A 23,725-nucleotide genomic window follows, 5' to 3' on the forward strand; every position below is an offset into this window, starting at 1 on the left:
AACTCTCCAGAGATTTCTGGCCCTGTTGAACACATGACTCATACACTAACCAATAAAATTGCTCCTGTTAATTTCCAAAATACATTAGCCAATCAGAAATTTGGGCCACACTTTATCAAAAATGTTTTGTATGAAAAACTCCATTGCCATCATGAGAGCCTCCGCATTCACCAGGCGCGAGCTGCTGGTGCTTACGGAGGTGATGGATAGGCGGATCACCAGCCAGCCTCCACCCATCACCAACCGTCAGAAGCGCTCCGCGTATGCAGAGGCACGGTCCGGCCTGCGGTCGATGGGTTCACGCCGCAACATCGGGCAGCTTGAGCGCAGGTGGTCAGACCTGCAACGGCGAACGCCCCGCTTGCTGGCATGCTTTCGCATGCAGATCCTGGAAAGTAAGTGTTATGTATTGTGGTTTTCATGTTTGTGTGGCAAACTGCGTGTGCATGTTTTCCTGTCTGTCCTATTAATTATTTGTCCTCATATCTGCGTGTGCATGTTTTCCTGTCTGTCCTATTAATTATTTGTCCTCATATCTGCGTGTGCATGTTTTCCTGTCTGTCCTATTAATTATTTGTCCTCATATCTGCGTGTGCATGTTTTCCTGTCTGTCCTATTAATTATTTGTCCTCATATCTGCGTGTGCATGTTTTCCTGTCTGTCCTATTAATTATTTGTCCTCATATCTGCGTGTGCATGTTTTCCTGTCTGTCCTATTAATTATTTGTCCTCATATCTGCGTGTGCATGTTTTCCCTCTATTTCTGTTTTTTTCATTCTACTCCTTTTTGCATGTTTTTTGGTGCTGGTTTTTTTTTTGAAATTTGGGCCCCGGATTTGGCCAGAAACTAACCTCAATTTGTATTACATATTTTAGGAGGACAGCCAAGACTATGCCGTCACCGTCCGGCCAGACGGCGTTCCCGGCCACTATCCCCAACCCCCAGCCAACACTCCACCCCAAATATTTCCCCTATACCCCACTCCTCCCCAGCCTTCCCAGACCCTCTCCCGGAACTGTCGGGCCTCCTTCCCCTCCGTCCCACTTCCCCCTCTCCTCCACCCACCCCTCTTCCAATTACCCCCTCCCCGGAGTCCATCATTACCCCTCCCCGTTCTTTGGGGAATGAAGGCTCCTCCGAGGAGGAACATGGATGGACTTCCGGAGCTCCCGTTTTGGCTCCCGGTATGTTTTTCTTTCTCATTTTTTTTAACCACAAACTGTTTGTATGTAATCATGTGTCGTGCCTTTATTCGTGCTTGTTTGGTTTACTTTTGTTGATTTAGCAGTTTGCCTTTACCTCTTCCTGCTGATTTCAACATACACATATCACACCTGTGTGAATTTGTACATAGGCCTTGTATTTTTGCCAGCACCCCCTTTTTGTTTTGGTTTTTTTTTTTTCGGTTTAGGAGTGATTTCGTTGTGTTTTTGTTTTTTTAATGTGGATTCCCTATTGTTTTATTAATCCACACACTTTTGTCACCCACAGAGGAACAGAGGCGTCGTCAAGAGGTGGAGGATTGTGTTGGCCAGATGCGGCAACATGTAATTGGCCTTCTTGTGGCCCTTGACCGGCTGTCTGGCATCCTTCGCCAGTAGTTTTTTTTTTTTTGGATTCGTTTTGTAAATAAATTTTGTAGTTCTAATATACGTTCTGGCTCATTCTTTTTTTCGAAAACACGAATAGTTTTCCCTGACATAAGTAGACTGTTCCTGCACGGATTTCCATTTTTTAAAAGTTAGATTGTATTTTGTATTTGTATGTTAAACAGCCACAAGAAACACATAACAGTAACAATGTCATTTCCCTTTTTGGGTGTAGTGTCAATTAGATATTTCGACAGTTTACAGGTTCCTAGTTGGTGTGCAAGCTGCTTAGGCCAATCTTCAAAATCCAAAGGTTTGGACAGGCTTCCTTTTGGTGTGGGTTGGGAACCTGCAAACATATTTCAGTTTACATCAACTGGTGTCAGTACTGGATTACCCCTTAGTCAATTGTAAGGTGTGTTAACCTGGTTACACTTGCTGTTAACGTCCAAAAAAAGGAAGACCATTTCACTCTCCAAACATTTATTCACAACTTAAATGAGAAATCAAAGTGGTCAGTCCCAAAACTAAAAAACACTGATAATCTCAAATCCAACACATACAAATAAAATATTTAATTTAAAAAAACAATCAAGAACTGGTTGACGAAGGACCATGCCAACATGATTCCACAAACATGGCGTTGCGATATGGGTTCCAGAATATATGGCCAAAATCACCAGATCCAGGTTTGGTAAGGGTAGCAGGAAGTAGTGAGCGTTGGAGTGGCAAAGATTATGTGAACAAACAGAAGATGGTGCAAAAATAAAAATAAATTAGATGTTCGCAAACAAACACAAACACATTAGGTATAAACACTGTAGTTTGGGTCAAACTTACCTAAAAAATCTGGCCACCACATCATCGCGTATGGCCCCCCCACATACTGACCTCCGACCAACCTCGGGGGGGCCATCCTCAGGTAAGGCATCCTCTGGCTGCATTGGGACACCACTCCTTATGGCGATGTTGTGAAATATCCCACACAGGACCACAATTTTCGACACCATATCCGGCAAATACATGAGCTCGCCACCAGAGCGGTGGAGGCATCTGAATCGGCCTTTTAAAAGGCCGATACAGCGCTCCACCACTTGCCTGGTGGCTGTAAGTGCGGAATTATACTCACTTTGTGGGCCTGGTGTGGGAGCCAAATAAGGAGTGAGCAGCCAGGACATGCAAGGGTATCCACTGTCTCCTGTGAAAAATAAGAGACAACATCAGGAACACTGTGTATCAAGCTTAACATTGTTATGTACTAAAGGTCTCCACTTACCCAGAAGCCACGCATCACCAGCTTGTAGGTTGGTTAATTTCTGCCATATCCCTGATTGCCGGATGACGAAGGAGTCATGTGCACTTCCTGGTAATTTAGCATTCAGGGACAGGATCTGGAGGGAGGCATCACATACCACCATTACATTCAGGGAGTGATAGTGTTTCCTGTTTCGAAATATTGCCTCCAGCCGTGCTGGAGGCTGAAGTGGTATGTGAGTACCATCCACAACCCCTATGATGTGTGGGAAGCCAGCTATTTGGTAAAAATTGGCCTTGGCCACACTAAGGGCACCCATATCCAAAGGCATTTGAATAAAATGATGGAGGTGCTTGAAAAGTGCCTCCATCACTGCCCTCAGGATCCGGGAAAAGGAGGATTGGGAGATGCCCGCCACTATTCCAACCGTTGTTTGAAACGATCCTGAGGCACAGAAATGTAACACCGCCATAAATTGCGTCAGTGGTGGTATTGCTGTTGGACTGTCAATTTGCCGCTCAAGATCACTTTCTATTAATGAGAGAGTGTCTATGATGATTTTGGGAGGTAGACGGTAGCGTCTTAAAACCTCATCATCGGGCATTCCAAAAAGGGTGACACGTGTTCGAAATATCTGGGGCCTTGCATGCCTACGATGCCTACGCCTGGGATGAGATTGAGGTTGGTCGGCTTCCGGGAGCATGGCCAGAACAATCCTCCCCAGATCAACCTGAAAATCCAAAATTTTAAAGTAAGGCTTTTGACCCACCCCAAAACTATATTAAAACAACTTAGCTTGATGATAGCATCCATTGCTGCTTACATGCCGGGGTATTGTCATGATACGTCCAAACTGAAAATAACCAACCAAATTACTTGACACATTTCACTCTGTGCATTTTTGTGGATACATTTTGTGCTAGACCAAAGTTCAAATATGCCAAACACCCATTTAGCAAAACCGCAAAGCGACATTTAACACAGTACATCAAAACGGGTCGAAATGTTGGCTTAAAAATGCGAAAGCTAAACCATCAAAAAGTTAGAATGATTATTAAGCTGTTTAAAATGTGCTAATTAGTTCGCTAATACAAGTCCCAAGAGTAACTACTAAAAATGCGCTAATTAGTTTGCTAATACAAGTCCCAAGAGTAACTACTAAAAATGCGCTAATTAGTTCGCTAATACAAGTCCCAAGAGTAACTACTAAAAATGCGCTAATTAGTTCGCTAATACAAGTCCCAAGAGTAACTACTAAAAATGCGCTAATTAGTTCGCTAATACAAGTCCCAAGAGTAACTACTAAAAATGCGCTAATTAGTTCGCTAATACAAGTCCCAAGAGTAACTACTAAAAATGCGCTAATTAGTTCGCTAATACAAGTCCCAAGAGTAACTACTAAAAATGCGCTAATTAGTTCGCTAATACAAGTCCCAAGAGTAACTACTAAAAATGCGCTAATTAGTTCGCTAATACAAGATAAAAAATGGACTTACCAAGAGAAAATATCTAAGATGCAAAATCAAAAGGTCTTTGGGGTCGAAAAAAAACAAAATCTAAAATAGAATAAATTAGGTATCCAAAAATTACAAAATATACGAAACACAATGAAACAACAATTGAACAAAAGTTAGACTTCACAAAACTTACCAAATCAACAAACGAGGTCCCAAAAATATAAACCAACAAAGATAACGGGAAAAAAAACGCAAATCTAACCAACAAACGATTCAACAACCTCCAACTCCTTTCTACACAATCAATACACTCCAGCCAAGATAACTTCCAACAATCCAAAAACGCCACCTCGTCTTGAGACACACCAAGCCATAAATAGTGTTTCGTTTCCCGCACAAATTAAGGAGGGATCATAGGGCCGCACAATCAATGATGCGACCGCAAAATAAGGACGCATGTATAAATACGTCACGAAAACACATTCAAATTCTGGTGTATTTCTTGTTTGGACCGCAGACATGGCGACAGACCAGGGAAAAAATGCCCAAGAGTCAGGCGGTAAGTCTTTCATGCATTTTCTATCAACGATTAATTTGAACCATAAGATGAGGCAAGTTGTGATTTTGTGAATTCTGTAATTTTACACAAATAGGTGAGGAGGATGACATGGAAGAGGCTGCTGGGCCCAGTATTCCGGCCAAAGCGGCCAAAAAAAAAAGGCAGCCACATTTCACAAGAAAGGAGATGGAGGTTTTGATCCAGAAGTGTGTGGACATCCTGCCACAGGCAGACAGGAATATGAGTCTAAGCCAGAAGTGGAGAATGTGGGAAGAGGTAGCCGTTGCTGTCAATACGGTGGGTGATTATGTCCGTCTAGCCCGGGATGTCAAACGGCGGTAAGTAAACCCTTGCCCCCCCTAAAAACAAACCCCATTTTAAACAAAAGGATAATGGCTTCCATTTTTCCCCACAGATGGGGCGACTTCAAATATCGCCTAAAGCAAAAACTCGCGGACAGGGCTAGGCATGCAAGGGGGACAGGTGGGGGTCCCACCCCTGTGTCATTGGAGTTGACCGATTTAGAAGAGCTGGCACAGGGGTGTGTGCAGCCTGTGGAGGTGTTTGGCGTGTCCAACATGGATACGGACATGCCAGACTTTGCGGCTCCTCATGTTGGCCCAGGTAAGTATTGTGATGTCACCAACTCTGAAATGCTATTGTGCCAATATGTAGATTCTAATGTGACTCTTTTCTCATTTTTCAAACAGAGACACAGGCGGATGAGTCTGCTCCAGAGGGAAGCCTTGGCCGCAGAATTTCTGCTGGCTCTGCAGGGGAGGAACCAGTACATCCGGCTGAGGACCCTGCAGAAGCCAGTCCAGGGCGTGCCCCCTCGCAGGCAGTGGGCCTCCTCACAGAACTCAATTTCAAATCGGATTTCCATACGGAGATTCTGCAGAGGATGGACGCCAGTCTGCTACGGGGGGCTAAGGCCCTGGAGCAAAATGCTGCGGCCAACGTGACCATTGGTCAGGCCCTGGCGGAAAATACCAGGGCCAACATCCGCATCGCCGATGCCCTGGAGCAGCTCGTTCGCCAGCACATGGTGGAGCCGACCTCCCTTCCTGCTGGAACATCAGGATCCTCCACCTCTGGCACAACATCAGCCAATCCTCCAAATGTGCCTAGCCCTGTGCCTAGTCCAGAGGCCACAACATCTGCCTCTGGACAGGCCAGCCCGATGGCATCCCGGACCCGGTCTGGCGCCCACCCTCCCCCATCCAAACGGGCGAAAAAACGGTGACAGCAATGGCGACTTTTCCCACACTCCTTCTGTGCTTGGCTCATATTCCTTTCTGGTCAAAACTTCCCTCTCCTTTCTTGTGAAATGTTTTTAAGTTATTTTTGTACGTTTATGTTATCAGTTATTGATTTTTTTTTTTGGATAAAAAGTATCTTTGGCAGAAAAACTAAAAAAAAATATTATGCCAATTGGTTTGTGTTTAAACAATAAATTTATGACAAAAATCTGACATTGTATTGTGACATTATTGGACAAATGGGTTACATTTAATCCTGGCCCTAAAGGCAAAAAAGGACACCAAAAACCATTTCATTTGTCTAAAAAAAAGGGCTCTTGAAGGAACGTTTAAAAAAACACATAACGATGTAAATTGCACATTAAAAAAAAAAGGGGGAGCTAATTAAAACATGATGACATTATTGTCACAATAGGCCATAAACAACAAATTGAGGCCAAAAAAAAACCCAAAAAATGTACGCCAATTGATTGTGTAATCCTGACATTAGCAGGTATGATTTCCACCTGCGTACGGTTTTGTGCTATCCCAATAAACTGCTTTCCAAACACATACCAAGCCGGTTTTCAATACAACACTAATTGCTTTTGTGACCGCCCACGATTAATCGCTGCAACATCGTGGAGTCCCGGGACGGAGGAGAAGGCCATCGCCAATGTGGTAGAGTAATCCAGACCCTAAACTGTGCGAGCATTTTGAAGGGAAAGAGGATGTTCCAGTGACGTATGTGACGGTCCGAACACATTTTACGCTCGCATCTGCTAATGTATGTACGCCCCAAAAACGCCTCGCCACGCCTGCGTTTTTCCATCTCCACCCCCGTCAACACCCAAAAACGCCCTGTTCTGTCAATCACATTTGACATGTCACTTCCTGTACGCTATTTTAGGAACGACAGATAAAAAGCTCGCAATCTGCCGTACGCACATGCGCAGTGTAACACCGACGCATGCGTGGTTAGTCAACATCGGAACGCAACGAGCGTACTGCTGTTTGCGAGTGGCTCTGAATGAGGGCCCAAATCTCTTATTAATGTTCTCATTTTCTACTGCCTGGACTTCTGTCTCATCCTTTCTCATATACCTCTCCTCTCTTAAATCTAATGATGCTGCTGCTTGCCTCATCTTCCTATGTCATCATTCTGAATCAACCTGTCCCCTACTTAAATGGCTTCACTGGTCCCCCTTCCCCTATAGAATCCAGTTCACACTCCTCACACTCACCTTCGCATCTTCAAATCACTCTGCCCTCTCTTACATCTCCAACCTCATTCCAATGCACACTACTCATCGCCCTCACTGCTCCTCCTCTGAGTGTTGCCTTACCTCCACACTAAGTACTTTGTCACACTCCCCATCGAAGACTTCTCCCGTGATTCTCCCCTCCTCTGGAACTCACTCCCCTGAGCTGCCAGAATATCTACCAGCCTGCAGGGATAAACACACCTGTTAATTTAAGCCTACCAGCTCCCCACACACTCTTAACTCACATCTGTCACAAAAACCAGGGAGTAAATTTACTAAAGTGAAAGTTTTTAGAAGTGTAGATGTTGCCCATAACAAACAATCAGATTCTAGCTATTATCTTCTAGAAGGTGCAGGTTAAATGTTAAGTAGAATCTGATTGGTTGCTATGGGCAACATCTCCACTTCTAAAAACTCTCACTTTAGTAAATATACCCCCAGGACTTAGTCGCTCTTACCCTGTTCGGCGGTGCCAAGATAAACCATTCTGTCCCAGTGCACTGTCAATCCATTCCCTGAGATTCAGGGAATGTGAGCACCAGTATCTATTCTTTACCTGTCTCCTGTGCTCACATGACCATCTCATCCTATCCCTGACAAGAGCGCCCTATTTAAGCCTGCATCTGACACTTACTAGCACCTAGTTGGAACAATGTGGTTCTTTACCTTCAAGTGATCTCACTTATGAATAAATGCTACCTCTGATCCACTGCCTGAACCTGTGCTACTAGATTCCTGCAAGCTGCTGCCTCTGAGTCTGTTACATTGACTCTGCAGCACTGCGCTGTACGCTACTTCCAGCCTGCACCTACCAGCCTGCATTCAAGGACCGGTCCCAGTCTGGCTCAGCTACTGTTACTTTCACTGGCTGAAAGCCGGCTCAAGCCTGCGGTCCTACTCCGGCTGGCTGCTGCTCTCACCGCTCCAAGTCTGTGATCCCACTCTGGCTGGCTGCTACTTTCACCAGTCCCATTCCAGTCCAAGCCTAAAGTTCCTCTAGGGGTGGCTGCTACTCTCACCGGTCCCATTCTGGTTCAAGTCTCCGGTTCCACTGCGGCTACACCGCTGTTATTTTCGGTCCCATTCCGGTTTAAGTTTCTGGCTCCACTCCGGTTACTCTGCTGTTACCTGTGGTCCCATTCCAGTTCAAGACTCCGGTCCCACCACAGCTACTCTGCTGTTACATCCGGTCCCATTTTGGTTCAAGTCTCCGGTTCTATTCCAGTTCCATGTCTACAGTCTCCAGTTCAGCTAACGTCCAAGTCTGTTAGTTATTCTGCAATTCCAGCCTACTCGTATTCTGAAGTCTCTTGGGCATTCCAAAGACATTCCTAGTGCTTCCAGTGCCAAGTCTTCTGCCACAGTTACCTCATCAACTAGTAAGTCCTTCAGTACATCTCTCCTGCTCATTGCAGCTTCAAGTGGACTTCATTATCACTGTACTTCAGTTCCCTTCTGTCCTGCATTATGGCATATTGCTTATACTCAGCATTGCATCTCCTTATCTACTTTGGGACTCACTACTTACTATACCATCAGTACCATAGTGGTTGTTGCTCTGTGGGTTCTCTCCTAGAGTGTATGGGTTCCTGCTGAGTTTCTGCTGCAGCATTCATTCTAGTTGTTGGGGACTGGGTGCTGGACCTAGGATCCTCCTTAAGGATTTAGGCTCCAGTGACCCAGCTCTTATAATCAGTCTGTAGCACTGTTAGCAGATTCCAGATGGGCCACCGATTACCTGAATTACTCGCTGCTCTGTCCCCTGAGTTCTGAAAACACTGGTTCCGGACCCTTATCCCTATATTAGGGGTTGAGTTCCACTCAATTGGTTCCAGCGGCAGATTGGGCGCCTTGCAGGTACTGTATCACTGACCTCTATGAAGGCACCAGGCATTTACCATGTGGGTCTCACCCATGAGTAGACCTCTGGTCCCACAACCTCTATTCTGCTACAACTCAATACCACAGTCCGCGGGTCCTGACTCAGATCTAAAAATCCTTAATGTGACAACATCTACTGTATGTACTCCCTTTTCCTCTCTTCCCAGTTTTGTCACCAACCTTGTAAACTCTCAAAAGCAAGGTCCTCAGCCCTCTTGGTTCTCACCCTGCACTATCATTGTCTCCAATGCACTCCTACTCATAATGAACCCGTCTGTCCATCCTTCCCAGGCACTGAGTCATAGGGGCAGAATCAATTGGGCGTGAGGTTTTGCAATGCAAAAACCTTGCACCCCTCGAGCCCAATTTTGTATTACCACGGGTATGCGCTCTCCCGATACCCGTAGTATCCTATGAAAAAAATAGTGGTCGTGGGGTTTTTCAGCTCTGAAAACCATGTGCCACGTAAATAAAAAAGTATTCTTCACTTACCTGCCCGGGGGTCTCTGCGACTCCCGGTAGCCTCCCCTATATCTTCTTACTGGAAAGGGGGCTTCTGGGAGTCCCGGGGGCTGCTGGTAGGCTCCAGGGGCTGGTGGGAGGGGCAAGGGCTACTGGGAGATGTAGATCTCCCAGCGCCCATTCCGGGGGGGCCACACTAATACTGGGGGGGAAACACATACACCGGGGGTCACACACACACACACTCATACATATACACACTCACTCATACACTCTTACAAACACCACACACACTGACATACTCACCCTGCTGTAGAAGAGCCGGCTCCCGACGCTGGACACCGCCCTTCCACTGGCTGATCAGGTCCTCTTCGTGGAATGGTCACCACATTCAAGATATTCTGCGTTTGCCCCTGGACATACTGCTGATCTTATATAAGTATATAAACTCCCAGATTATACTGTCAGCCTGAGAAGCCTATGTAATAGTGTGTAATACCACTTTTATACCTAGTTGTTCACACCGAAGCCGGGTCTGCAGTGACCCAGCTCTTCCGGCGTGGAAATGGACGCTTGGAGATGACGTAATCTCCAAGCACCACTGAGTGCGGCATCCTCCAGGTCATTGTGACCAGGATAGCGCCGTTTACACTGCAGGGTTTTGCGGGTCATTCCCGTGTTAAACCCTGCAAGTTACCTAGGTTGGATTGCCGGGTCACTCGACCCAGAAATCCAACCCTGTCCCCTTTTACATCAAGGAGCTACCCGGGTTAACACTGCAATAACCCAGGTTTTAGCTCTGGTGTAAAAGGGGTATATATATAGATTGTAAACTCCACTGGAGCAGGGACTGATGTGAATGGCCAAATATTCTCTCTGTAAAGTGTTGCGGAATATGTGTGCGCTATATAAATAACTGGTAATAAATACATCTGGAGCAAAGAACATAATACTAATTGGCTGGTAAATTGACTGTTCAGTTCCCAGGACTCCTGAAAACAGACTGTTGCAAACAAAATAGATACTCAAACACAGGGTGAAAAAAACAGGTGCCAATTCTAAAGTATCATTACCTATAAACAAAGCAAATAAACTATTTTCAGACATTAACCGATGTCTTCAGTGAAAGTTTTGCCAAATCAAGTTAGTGAAACTGAAACCAGACACATAAAACAGGCAGAAGAGAAGGAGGTGGAGATATACTGTACGTAAGAGGGGTGGGATAATAATACCAAAGCTGTGCCTGTCCAGAGCAGTCTAGCTAATGCTGAAGAGTTGCATATTCAGTCTCTCTCCTGTGCCATCTACAGTCTTACTCTGGAATAATATTACACATGACAGAGTTCACAACTACAAGAGAAGGGACAGGCCCACAAGACAACTCGCTGCTGCCTTCAAGGATATGAAAATGTCTGACTTGCTTAATTGTATTCCCCTCTACTATTATGGATTGTGAATTTCGTCTCTGATCACCAGTCCCCTCCCTGCCATGTGCTGGAGTGGGAGGTGTGTGTGTATGTGTTGAAGGGCTGAAGATTTGTATTGCTGGATGTGAGGAGTGAAGACCATGGAGCCGGCTGCACTTCCTTGTTTAGCTTGTTCCAGGCCTGGGTGACATAGAACCACTACAGCTTCCTTCTCTCTGGGGACATGCCAGCTGCAACTTCAGCATCATGAAGAGACTTTCCCTGTCCCTGCAAATCACATAGGGACTTGGAGGATTGGTTGATTCTTTTTCCAATTTGCTATATTTTCCTGATGGTTTTTGGATCCCACTATTTATGGGTTGCCAAATCTGACCATGGGCTGACTTTTGTGGAATGAGGGCACTTAAAATACTCCTTATACATTGGAAAGTTGTTTGTTTTCTTTTTTAAACAAATTCCTGCCTATATGTAGGTTGTTATGTCTACAGGCAGCCCTGTCTCACATGTATTATATTGAGATTTCTCTAGTGCCTGAGTTTAGTGATTCTCGGTTAATGGTTTAGCTTTATATATATATATATATATATATAGAGTTACAAAACATGTTGCTACGTCATTTATAGGAAAGTCAGTGTACGTTCTGCCATAAGTGTATCAGAGGACTGACAGACATGTGTAGCACATAGGTAATATGTCATAGTATTATTTTCTCTATATATTATAGAGGGCAGATCATTTGCACAGACACCTGTTTATTTTATTACAGGTCATCCCCCTACTGCGGAGTGTTCGCATACAGAGATATTGAAGTTTTGCTACTATTAAAGTGCACGGTGGTCAGAGGGGAGTGAGAGCAGCCACCCCGGGGGCATAGGAGGCCCGGTACACGGGGTGGGGGGGGACACACAGAAGTAGTCCCGGTACACAGGGGGGGACACCGAGCAGGAGGACCGGTACACAGGGGCGACACCGACCAGGAGGACCGGTACAGAGGGGGACACACAGGAGGGGTGAGGGAGGCAGTGTGGAGGGATGTTCTCTCCTCTATGCCCCCCGATGCCGGGGAGCTCAGCCCTCACTCAGCCCCCGGCCACAGCCCTCTCCACCTCCTCCTCAGCGGCCTCCTCCGTGTCAGGGCACCGTGAGAGGCCCAGAGACCCCTCGGAGAGAAGGCGGAGGAGGGAAGGGCACAGGAAGAAGAAGCGGAGGCCACGGGATAAAGCGGCGCTAGCCTCAGCCATGGGCCTGGTGGAGGAAGGCGAGGTCCCGGCTGCTCCGCGGGAACTAAGGCGTCGCCGGGAAAAGAAGAAGAGGCAGAGAGACCGGGGTAGGAGAGGGATCTTGAGGAAGGCCGGGGCCCTGGCTGCCGCCGCGGTGGAGTATGACGACGTGAGCTCGCTGTCAGAGGGCGCGCTGTCAGGGGGGGAGCCGGGCCCTGTTACTCAAGGGCCTCCGCTGCTGGAAGTAGGCTTCATGCCGTCCCCGGCTTCTGATAGATGCCCCTCGCCCACTGTGCAGCACCAGCGCCTGCTACCTCTACTACGTCAGCCCGGTGCAGCTGAGACCAGCAAGAGGAAGCGGGGCGGCAGGAGGCCGGAGTCCGGTCACCGGCGCAAGCAGGAAGGCCGGACCGAGGATAGGAGGAACAGACTCGGTTTAGGGAACCTACTGATACCGGAGCCTCTACTGCTCGCTCCGCCCTGGAGGCCTCAGGAGGAGGCCGGGAAGAGAACAGAGCTCAAGGCCGTGGTCTCATTCAGGCCTAAGCGGGAGGAAGCCGCGGTGCACAGCAAGCAGCCGCCCAAGGCCTACAGAGAGGAGCGGACCTTCCGGGCCTCTTCCCAGGGAAACCACTGCAAGAAAGCCGCCAGCCCTGCTCGTTCGCCCAGCCTCGGATATGGCGGACATCGCCAGGGCCGCCGCTCCCCTAACTACGGGACGTTTGACAGAACGGATACGTCCTCATCCCCGGCCCGCCGCCCGTACAGCCCGGGCACCAGGTAAGCGGCCTGACCCTCGTACTGTCACCCAGCAGTGTTATATGCCCTGTACCCTGACCCTCGTACTGTCACCCAGCAGTGTTATATGCCCTGTGCCCCGACCCTCGTACTGTCACCCAGCAGTGTTATATGCCCTGTGCCCCGACCCTCGTACTGTCACCCAGCAGTGTTATGTGCCCTGTCCCTCGTAGTGTCACCCAGCAGTGTTATATGCCCTGTACCCTGACCTTCGTACTGTCACCCAGCAGTGTTATATGTCCTGTGCCCTGTTCCTCGTACTGTCACCCAGCAGTGTTATATGCCCTGTTCCTCGTAGTGTCACCCAGCAGTGTTGTATACCCCGGGCCCTGACCCTCGTAGTGTCACCCAGCAGTGTTATATGCCCTGTGCCCTGACCCTCGTACTGTCACCCAGCAGTGTTATATGCCCTGTGCCCTGACCCTCGTACTGTCACCCAGCAGTGTTATATGCCCTGTACCCTGACCCTCGTACTGTCACCCAGCAGTGTTATATGCCCTGTGCCCTGACCCTCGTACTGTCACCCAGCAGTGTTATATGCCCTGTCCCTTGTACTGTCATCCAGCAGTGTTATATGCCCTGTCCCTCGTAGTGTCACCCAGTAGTGTTGTATACCCTGTGCCCTGACCCTCGTAGTGTCACCCAGCAGTGTTATATGTCCTGTGCCCTGACCCTCGTACTGTCACCCAGCAGTGTTATATGCCCTGTGCCCTGACCCTCGTACTGTCACCCAGCAGTGTTATATGCCCTGTCCCTCGTACTGTCACCCAGCAGTGTTATATGCCCTGTGCCCTGACCCTCGTACTGTCACCCAGCAGTGTTATATGCCCTGTGCCCTGACCCTCGTACTGTCACCCAGCAGTGTTATATGCCCTGTGCCCTGACCCTCGTACTGTCACCCAGCAGTGTTGTATACCCTGTGCCCTGACCCTCGTACTGTCACCCAGCAGTGTTATATGCCCTGTGCCCCGACCCCCGTACTGTCACCCAGCAGTGTTATGTGCCCTGTCCCTCGTACTGTCACCCAACAGTGTTATATGCCCTGTCCCTCGTAGTGTCACCCAGCAGTGTTATATGCCCTGTACCCTGACCTTCGTACTGTCACCCAGCAGTGTTATATGTCCTGTGCCCTGACCCTCGTACTGTCACCCAGCAGTGTTATATGCCCTGTTCCTCGTAGTGTCACCCAGCAGTGTTGTATACCCCGTGCCCTGACCCTCGTAGTGTCACCCAGCAGTGTTATATGCCCTGTGCCCTGACCCTCGTACTGTCACCCAGCAGTGTTATATGCCCTGTACCCTGACCCTCGTACTGTCACCCAGCAGTGTTATATGCCCTGTGCCCCGACCCTCGTACTGTCACCCAGCAGTGTTATGTGCCCTGTCCCTCGTACTGTCACCCAACAGTGTTATATGCCCTGTCCCTCGTAGTGTCACCCAGCAGTGTTATATGCCCTGTACCCTGACCTTCGTACTGTCACCCAGCAGTGTTATATGTCCTGTGCCCTGTTCCTCGTACTGTCACCCAGCAGTGTTATATGCCCTGTTCCTCGTAGTGTCACCCAGCAGTGTTGTATACCCCGGGCCCTGACCCTCGTAGTGTCACCCAGCAGTGTTATATGCCCTGTGCCCTGACCCTCGTACTGTCACCCAGCAGTGTTATATGCCCTGTACCCTGACCCTCGTACTGTCACCCAGCAGTGTTATATGCCCTGTGCCCTGACCCTCGTACTGTCACCCAGCAGTGTTATATGCCCTGTCCCTTGTACTGTCATCCAGCAGTGTTATATGCCCTGTCCCTCGTAGTGTCACCCAGTAGTGTTGTATACCCTGTGCCCTGACCCTCGTAGTGTCACCCAGCAGTGTTATATGTCCTGTGCCCTGACCCTCGTACTGTCACCCAGCAGTGTTATATGCCCTGTGCCCTGACCCTCGTACTGTCACCCAGCAGTGTTATATGCCCTGTCCCTCGTACTGTCACCCAGCAGTGTTATATGCCCTGTGCCCTGACCCTCGTACTGTCACCCAGCAGTGTTATATGCCCTGTCCCTCGTACTGTCACCCAGCAGTGTTATATGCCCTGTGCCCTGACCCTCGTACTGTCACCCAGCAGTGTTGTATACCCTGTGCCCTGACCCTCGTACTGTCACCCAGCAGTGTTATATGCCCTGTGCCCCGACCCCCGTACTGTCACCCAGCAGTGTTATGTGCCCTGTCCCTCGTACTGTCACCCAACAGTGTTATATGCCCTGTCCCTCGTAGTGTCACCCAGCAGTGTTATATGCCCTGTACCCTGACCTTCGTACTGTCACCCAGCAGTGTTATATGTCCTGTGCCCTGACCCTCGTACTGTCACCCAGCAGTGTTATATGCCCTGTTCCTCGTAGTGTCACCCAGCAGTGTTGTATACCCCGTGCCCTGACCCTCGTAGTGTCACCCAGCAGTGTTATATGCCCTGTGCCCTGACCCTCGTACTGTCACCCAGCAGTGTTATATGCCCTGTACCCTGACCCTCGTACTGTCACCCAGCAGTGTTATATGCCCTGTACCCTGACCCTCGTACTGTCACCCAGCAGTGTTATATGCCCTGTGCCCTGACCCTCGTACTGTCACCCAGCAGTGTTATATGCCCTGTCCCTTGTACTGTCATCCAGCAGTGTTATATGCCCTGTCCCTCGTAGTGTCACCCAGTAGTGTTGTATACCCTGTGCCCTGACCCTCGTAGTGTCACCCAGCAGTGTTATATGTCCTGTGCCCTGACCCTCGTACTGTCACCCAGCAGTGTTATATGCCCTGTGCCCTGACCCTCGTACTGTCACCCAGCAGTGTTATATGCCCTGTGCCCCGACCCCCGTACTGTCACCCAGCAGTGTTATGTGCCCTGTCCCTCGTACTGTCACCCAACAGTGTTATATGCTCTGTCCCTCGTAGTGTCACCCAGTAGTGTTATATGCCCTGTACCCTGACCTTCGTACTGTCACCCAGCAGTGTTATATGTCCTGTGCCCTGACCCTCGTACTGTCACCCAGCAGTGTTATATGCCCTGTTCCTCGTAGTGTCACCCAGCAGTGTTGTATACCCCGTGCCCTGACCCTCGTAGTGTCACCCAGCAGTGTTATATGCCCTGTGCCCTGACCCTCGTACTGTCACCCAGCAGTGTTATATGCCCTGTACCCTGACCCTCGTACTGTCACCCAGCAGTGTTATATGCCCTGTACCCTGACCCTCGTACTGTCACCCAGCAGTGTTATATGCCCTGTGCCCTGACCCTCGTACTGTCACCCAGCAGTGTTATATGCCCTGTCCCTTGTACTGTCATCCAGCAGTGTTATATGCCCTGTCCCTCGTAGTGTCACCCAGTAGTGTTGTATACCCTGTGCCCTGACCCTCGTAGTGTCACCCAGCAGTGTTATATGTCCTGTGCCCTGACCCTCGTACTGTCACCCAGCAGTGTTATATGCCCTGTGCCCTGACCCTCGTACTGTCACCCAGCAGTGTTATATGCCCTGTCCCTCGTACTGTCACCCAGCAGTGTTATATGCCCTGTGCCCTGACCCTCGTACTGTCACCCAGCAGTGTTATATGCCCTGTGCCCTGTCCCTTGTACTGTCACCCAGCAGTGTTATATGCCCTGTCCCTTGTACTGTCACCCAGCAGTGTTATATGCCCTGTCCCTCGTACTGTCACCCAGCAGTGTTATATGCCCTGTGCCCTGACCCTCGTACTGTCACCCAGCAGTGTTATATGCCCTGTGCCCTGACCCTCGTACTGTCACCCAGCAGTGTTATATGCCCTGTACCCTGACCCTCGTAGTGTCACCCAGCAGTGTTATATGCCCTGTGCCCTGACCCTCGTACTGTCACCCAGCAGTGTTATATGCCCTGTGCCCTGTTCCTCGTAGTGTCACCCAGCAGTATTATATGCCCTGTACCCTGTCCCTTGTACTGTCACCCAGCAGTGTTATATGCCCTGTCCCTTGTACTGTCACCCAGCAGTGTTATATGCCCTGTCCCTCGTAGTGTCACCCAGCAGTGTTGTATACCCCGTGCCCTGACTCTCGTAGTGTCACCCAGCAGTGTTATATGCCCTGTACCTTGTACTGTCACCCAGCAGTGTTATATGCCCTGTACCTTGTACTGTCACCCAGCAGTGTTATATGTCCTGTCCCTTGTACTGTCACCCAGCAGTGTTATATGCCCTGTACCCTGTCCCTCGTACTGTCACCCAGCAGTGTTATATGCCCTGTGCCCTGACCCTCGTACTGTCACCCAGTAGTGTTGTATACCCTGTGCCCTGACCCTCGTACTGTCACCCAGCAGTGTTATATGCCCTGTGCCCTGACCCTCGTACTGTCACCCAGCAGTGTTATATGCCCTGTCCCTCGTACTGTCACCCAGCAGTGTTATATGCCCTGTGCCCTGACCCTCGTACTGTCACCCAGCAGTGTTATATGCCCTGTGCCCTGACCCTCGTACTGTCACCCAGCAGTGTTATATGCCCTGTGCCCTGACCCTCGTACTGTCACCCAGCAGTGTTATATGCCCTGTGCCCTGACCCTCGTACTGTCACCCAGCAGTGTTATATGCCCTGTGCCCTGACCCTCGTACTGTCACCCAGCAGTGTTATATGCCCTGTGCCCTGACCCTCGTACTGTCACCCAGCAGTGTTATATGCCCTGTCCCTCGTAGTGTCACCCAGCAGTGTTGTATACCCCGTGCCCTGACCCTCGTAGTGTCACCCAGCAGTGTTATATGCCCTGTGCCCTGACCCTCGTACTGTCACCCAGCAGTGTTATATGCCCTGTACCCTGACCCTCGTACTGTCACCCAGCAGTGTTATATGCCCTGTACCCTGACCATCGTACTGTCACCCAGCAGTGTTATATGCCCTGTCCCTTGTACTGTCATCCAGCAGTGTTATATGCCCTGTCCCTCGTAGTGTCACCCAGTAGTGTTGTATACCCTGTGCCCTGACCCTCGTAGTGTCACCCAGCAGTGTTATATGTCCTGTGCCCTGACCCTCGTACTGTCACCCAGCAGTGTTATATGCCCTGTGCCCTGACCCTCGTACTGTCACCCAGCAGTGTTATATGCCCTGTCCCTCGTACTGTCACCCAGCAGTGTTATATGCCCTGTGCCCTCACCCTCGTACTGTCACCCAGCAGTGTTATATGCCCTGTGCCCTGACCCTCGTACTGTCACCCAGCAGTGTTATATGCCCTGTCCCTCGTACTGTCACCCAGCAGTGTTATATGCCCTGTCCCTCGTACTGTCACCCAGCAGTGTTATATGCCCTGTCCCTCGTACTGTCACCCAGCAGTGTTATATGCCCTGTGCCCTGACCCTCGTACTGTCACCCAGCAGTGTTATATGCCCTGTGCCCTGACCCTCGTAGTGTCACCCAGCAGTGTTATATGCCCTGTACCCTGACCCTCGTAGTGTCACCCAGCAGTGTTATATGCCCTGTGCCCTGACCCTCGTACTGTCACCCAGCAGTGTTATATGCCCTGTGCCCTGTCCCTCGTAGTGTCACCCAGCAGTATTATATGCCCTGTACCCTGACCCTCGTACTGTCACCCAGCAGTGTTATATGCCCTGTCCCTCGTACTGTCACCCAGCAGTGTTATATGCCCTGTGCCCTGACCCTCGTACTGTCACCCAGCAGTGTTATATGCCCTGTGCCCTGACCCTCGTACTGTCACCCAGCAGTGTTATATGCCCTGTGCCCTGACCCTCGTACTGTCACCCAGCAGTGTTGTATACCCTGTGCCCTGACCCTCGTACTGTCACCCAGCAGTGTTATATGCCCTGTGCCCCGACCCCCGTACTGTCACCCAGCAGTGTTATGTGCCCTGTCCCTCGTACTGTCACCCAACAGTGTTATATGCCCTGTCCCTCGTAGTGTCACCCAGCAGTGTTATATGCCCTGTACCCTGACCTTCGTACTGTCACCCAGCAGTGTTATATGTCCTGTGCCCTGACCCTCGTACTGTCACCCAGCAGTGTTATATGCCCTGTTCCTCGTAGTGTCACCCAGCAGTGTTGTATACCCCGTGCCCTGACCCTCGTAGTGTCACCCAGCAGTGTTATATGCCCTGTGCCCTGACCCTCGTACTGTCACCCAGCAGTGTTATATGCCCTGTACCCTGACCCTCGTACTGTCACCCAGCAGTGTTATATGCCCTGTACCCTGACCCTCGTACTGTCACCCAGCAGTGTTATATGCCCTGTGCCCTGACCCTCGTACTGTCACCCAGCAGTGTTATATGCCCTGTCCCTTGTACTGTCATCCAGCAGTGTTATATGCCCTGTCCCTCGTAGTGTCACCCAGTAGTGTTGTATACCCTGTGCCCTGACCCTCGTAGTGTCACCCAGCAGTGTTATATGTCCTGTGCCCTGACCCTCGTACTGTCACCCAGCAGTGTTATATGCCCTGTGCCCCAGCAGTGTTATATGCCCTGTCCCTCGTACTGTCACCCAGCAGTGTTATATGCCCTGTGCCCTGACCCTCGTACTGTCACCCAGCAGTGTTATATGCCCTGTGCCCTGACCCTCGTACTGTCACCCAGCAGTGTTATATGCCCTGTGCCCTGACCCTCGTACTGTCACCCAGCAGTGTTATATGCCCTGTGCCCTGACCCTCGTACTGTCACCCAGCAGTGTTATATGCCCTGTGCCCTGACCCTTGTACTGTCACCCAGCAGTGTTATATGCCCTGTCCCTTGTACTGTCACCCAGCAGTGTTATATGCCCTGTCCCTCGTACTGTCACCCAGCAGTGTTATATGCCCTGTGCCCTGACCCTCGTACTGTCACCCAGCAGTGTTATATGCCCTGTGCCCTGACCCTCGTACTGTCACCCAGCAGTGTTATATGCCCTGTACCCTGACCCTCGTACTGTCACCCAGCAGTGTTATATGCCCTGTGCCCTGTTCCTCGTAGTGTCACCCAGCAGTATTATATGCCCTGTACCCTGTCCCTTGTACTGTCACCCAGCAGTGTTATATGCCCTGTCCCTTGTACTGTCACCCAGCAGTATTATATGCCCTGTCCCTCGTAGTGTCACCCAGCAGTGTTGTATACCCCGTGCCCTGACTCTCGTAGTGTCACCCAGCAGTGTTATATGCCCTGTACCTTGTACTGTCACCCAGCAGTGTTATATGCCCTGTACCTTGTACTGTCACCCAGCAGTGTTATATGTCCTGTCCCTTGTACTGTCACCCAGCAGTGTTATATGCCCTGTACCCTGTCCCTCGTACTGTCACCCAGCAGTGTTATATGCCCTGTGCCCTGACCCTCGTACTGTCACCCAGTAGTGTTGTATACCCTGTGCCCTGACCCTCGTACTGTCACCCAGCAGTGTTATATGCCCTGTGCCCTGACCCTCGTACTGTCACCCAGCAGTGTTATATGCCCTGTCCCTCGTACTGTCACCCAGCAGTGTTATATGCCCTGTGCCCTGACCCTCGTACTGTCACCCAGCAGTGTTATATGCCCTGTGCCCTGACCCTCGTACTGTCACCCAGCAGTGTTATATGCCCTGTGCCCTGACCCTCGTACTGTCACCCAGCAGTGTTATATGCCCTGTGCCCTGACCCTCGTACTGTCACCCAGCAGTGTTATATGCCCTGTGCCCTGACCCTCGTACTGTCACCCAGCAGTGTTATATGCCCTGTGCCCTGACCCTCGTACTGTCACCCAGCAGTGTTATATGCCCTGTCCCTCGTAGTGTCACCCAGCAGTGTTGTATACCCCGTGCCCTGACCCTCGTAGTGTCACCCAGCAGTGTTATATGCCCTGTGCCCTGACCCTCGTACTGTCACCCAGCAGTGTTATATGCCCTGTACCCTGACCCTCGTACTGTCACCCAGCAGTGTTATATGCCCTGTACCCTGACCATCGTACTGTCACCCAGCAGTGTTATATGCCCTGTCCCTTGTACTGTCATCCAGCAGTGTTATATGCCCTGTCCCTCGTAGTGTCACCCAGTAGTGTTGTATACCCTGTGCCCTGACCCTCGTAGTGTCACCCAGCAGTGTTATATGTCCTGTGCCCTGACCCTCGTACTGTCACCCAGCAGTGTTATATGCCCTGTGCCCTGACCCTCGTACTGTCACCCAGCAGTGTTATATGCCCTGTCCCTCGTACTGTCACCCAGCAGTGTTATATGCCCTGTGCCCTGTCCCTCGTACTGTCACCCAGCAGTGTTATATGCCCTGTCCCTCGTACTGTCACCCAGCAGTGTTATATGCCCTGTCCCTCGTACTGTCACCCAGCAGTGTTATATGCCCTGTGCCCTGACCCTCGTACTGTCACCCAGCAGTGTTATATGCCCTGTGCCCTGACCCTCGTACTGTCACCCAGCAGTGTTATATGCCCTGTACCCTGACCCTCGTAGTGTCACCCAGCAGTGTTATATGCCCTGTGCCCTGACCCTCGTACTGTCACCCAGCAGTGTTATATGCCCTGTGCCCTGTCCCTCGTAGTGTCACCCAGCAGTATTATATGCCCTGTACCCTGTCCCTTGTACTGTCACCCAGCAGTGTTATGTGCCCTGACCCTCGTACTGTCACCCAGCAGTGTTATATGCCCTGTCCCTCGTAGTGTCACCCAGCAGTGTTGTATACCCCGTGCCCTGACCCTCGTAGTGTCACCCAGCATTGTTATATGCCCTGTGCCCTGACCCTCGTACTGTCACCCAGCAGTGTTATATGCCCTGTACCTTGTACTGTCACCCAGCAGTATTATATGTCCTGTCCCTTGTACTGTCACCCAGCAGTGTTATATGCCCTGTCCCTCGTAGTGTCACCCAGTAGTGTTGTATACCCTGTGCCCTGACCCTCGTGCTGTCACCCAGCAGTGTTATATGCCCTGTGCCCTGACCCTCGTACTGTCACCCAGCAGTGTTATATGCCCTGTCCCTCGTACTGTCACCCAGCAGTGTTATATGCCCTGTGCCCTGACCCTCGTACTGTCACCCAGCAGTGTTATATGCCCTGTGCCCTGACCCTCGTACTGTCACCCAGCAGTGTTATATGCCCTGTGCCCTGACCCTCTTACTGTCACCCAGCAGTGTTATATGCCCTGTGCCCCGCCCTCGTACTGTCACCCAGCAGTGTTATGTGCCCTGTCCCTCGTACTGTCACCCAACAGTGTTATATGCCTTGTCCCTCGTAGTGTCACCCAGCAGTGTTATATGCCCTGTACCCTGACCTTCGTACTGTCACCCAGCAGTGTTATATGTCCTGTGCCCTGACCCTCGTAGTGTCACCCTGCAGTGTTATATGCCCTGTGCCCTGACCCTCGTACTGTCACCCTGCAGTGTTATATGCCCTGTGCCCTGACCCTCGTACTGTCACCCAGCAGTGTTATATGCCCTGTCCCTCGTACTGTCACCCAGCAGTGTTATATGCCCTGTGCCCTGACCCTCGTACTGTCACCCAGCAGTGTTGTATACCCTGTGCCCTGACCCTCGTACTGTCACCCAGCAGTGTTATATGCCCTGTGCCCCGACCCCCGTACTGTCACCCAGCAGTGTTATGTGCCCTGTCCCTCGTACTGTCACCCAACAGTGTTATATGCCCTGTCCCTCGTAGTGTCACCCAGCAGTGTTATATGCCCTGTACCCTGACCTTCGTACTGTCACCCAGCAGTGTTATATGTCCTGTGCCCTGACCCTCGTACTGTCACCCAGCAGTGTTATATGCCCTGTTCCTCGTAGTGTCACCCAGCAGTGTTGTATACCCCGTGCCCTGACCCTCGTAGTGTCACCCAGCAGTGTTATATGCCCTGTGCCCTGACCCTCGTACTGTCACCCAGCAGTGTTATATGCCCTGTACCCTGACCCTCGTACTGTCACCCAGCAGTGTTATATGCCCTGTACCCTGACCCTCGTACTGTCACCCAGCAGTGTTATATGCCCTGTGCCCTGACCCTCGTACTGTCACCCAGCAGTGTTATATGCCCTGTCCCTTGTACTGTCATCCAGCAGTGTTATATGCCCTGTCCCTCGTAGTGTCACCCAGTAGTGTTGTATACCCTGTGCCCTGACCCTCGTAGTGTCACCCAGCAGTGTTATATGTCCTGTGCCCTGACCCTCGTACTGTCACCCAGCAGTGTTATATGCCCTGTGCCCTGACCCTCGTACTGTCACCCAGCAGTGTTATATGCCCTGTGCCCCGACCCCCGTACTGTCACCCAGCAGTGTTATGTGCCCTGTCCCTCGTACTGTCACCCAACAGTGTTATATGCTCTGTCCCTCGTAGTGTCACCCAGTAGTGTTATATGCCCTGTACCCTGACCTTCGTACTGTCACCCAGCAGTGTTATATGTCCTGTGCCCTGACCCTCGTACTGTCACCCAGCAGTGTTATATGCCCTGTTCCTCGTAGTGTCACCCAGCAGTGTTGTATACCCCGTGCCCTGACCCTCGTAGTGTCACCCAGCAGTGTTATATGCCCTGTGCCCTGACCCTCGTACTGTCACCCAGCAGTGTTATATGCCCTGTACCCTGACCCTCGTACTGTCACCCAGCAGTGTTATATGCCCTGTACCCTGACCCTCGTACTGTCACC

At 50.6% G+C, this 23,725-nt stretch overlaps 1 protein-coding gene across 1 annotated transcript in view; it reads left to right on the plus strand.

The window, feature by feature from the left end:
* The first annotated feature begins 10,947 nt into the window (after window positions 1–10,947).
* CDK13 (cyclin dependent kinase 13) overlaps window positions 10,948–23,725 on the plus strand; it is a 61,927-nt gene continuing 49,149 nt past the window's right edge. The window contains exons 1-2 of the mRNA XM_088476044.1: window positions 10,948–11,823; window positions 11,904–13,137. Of these exons, the coding sequence (XP_088332170.1) occupies window positions 12,170–13,137 (968 nt within the window). The 5' untranslated portion in view covers window positions 10,948–11,823; window positions 11,904–12,169. The remainder of the gene's footprint in view (window positions 11,824–11,903; window positions 13,138–23,725) is intronic.

This window comes from Taudactylus pleione, unplaced genomic scaffold, assembly GCF_031769625.1.
Source record: "Taudactylus pleione unplaced genomic scaffold, aTauple2 ptg000181l, whole genome shotgun sequence".
In the NCBI taxonomy this organism is placed as follows: Eukaryota; Metazoa; Chordata; class Amphibia; order Anura; family Myobatrachidae; genus Taudactylus; species Taudactylus pleione.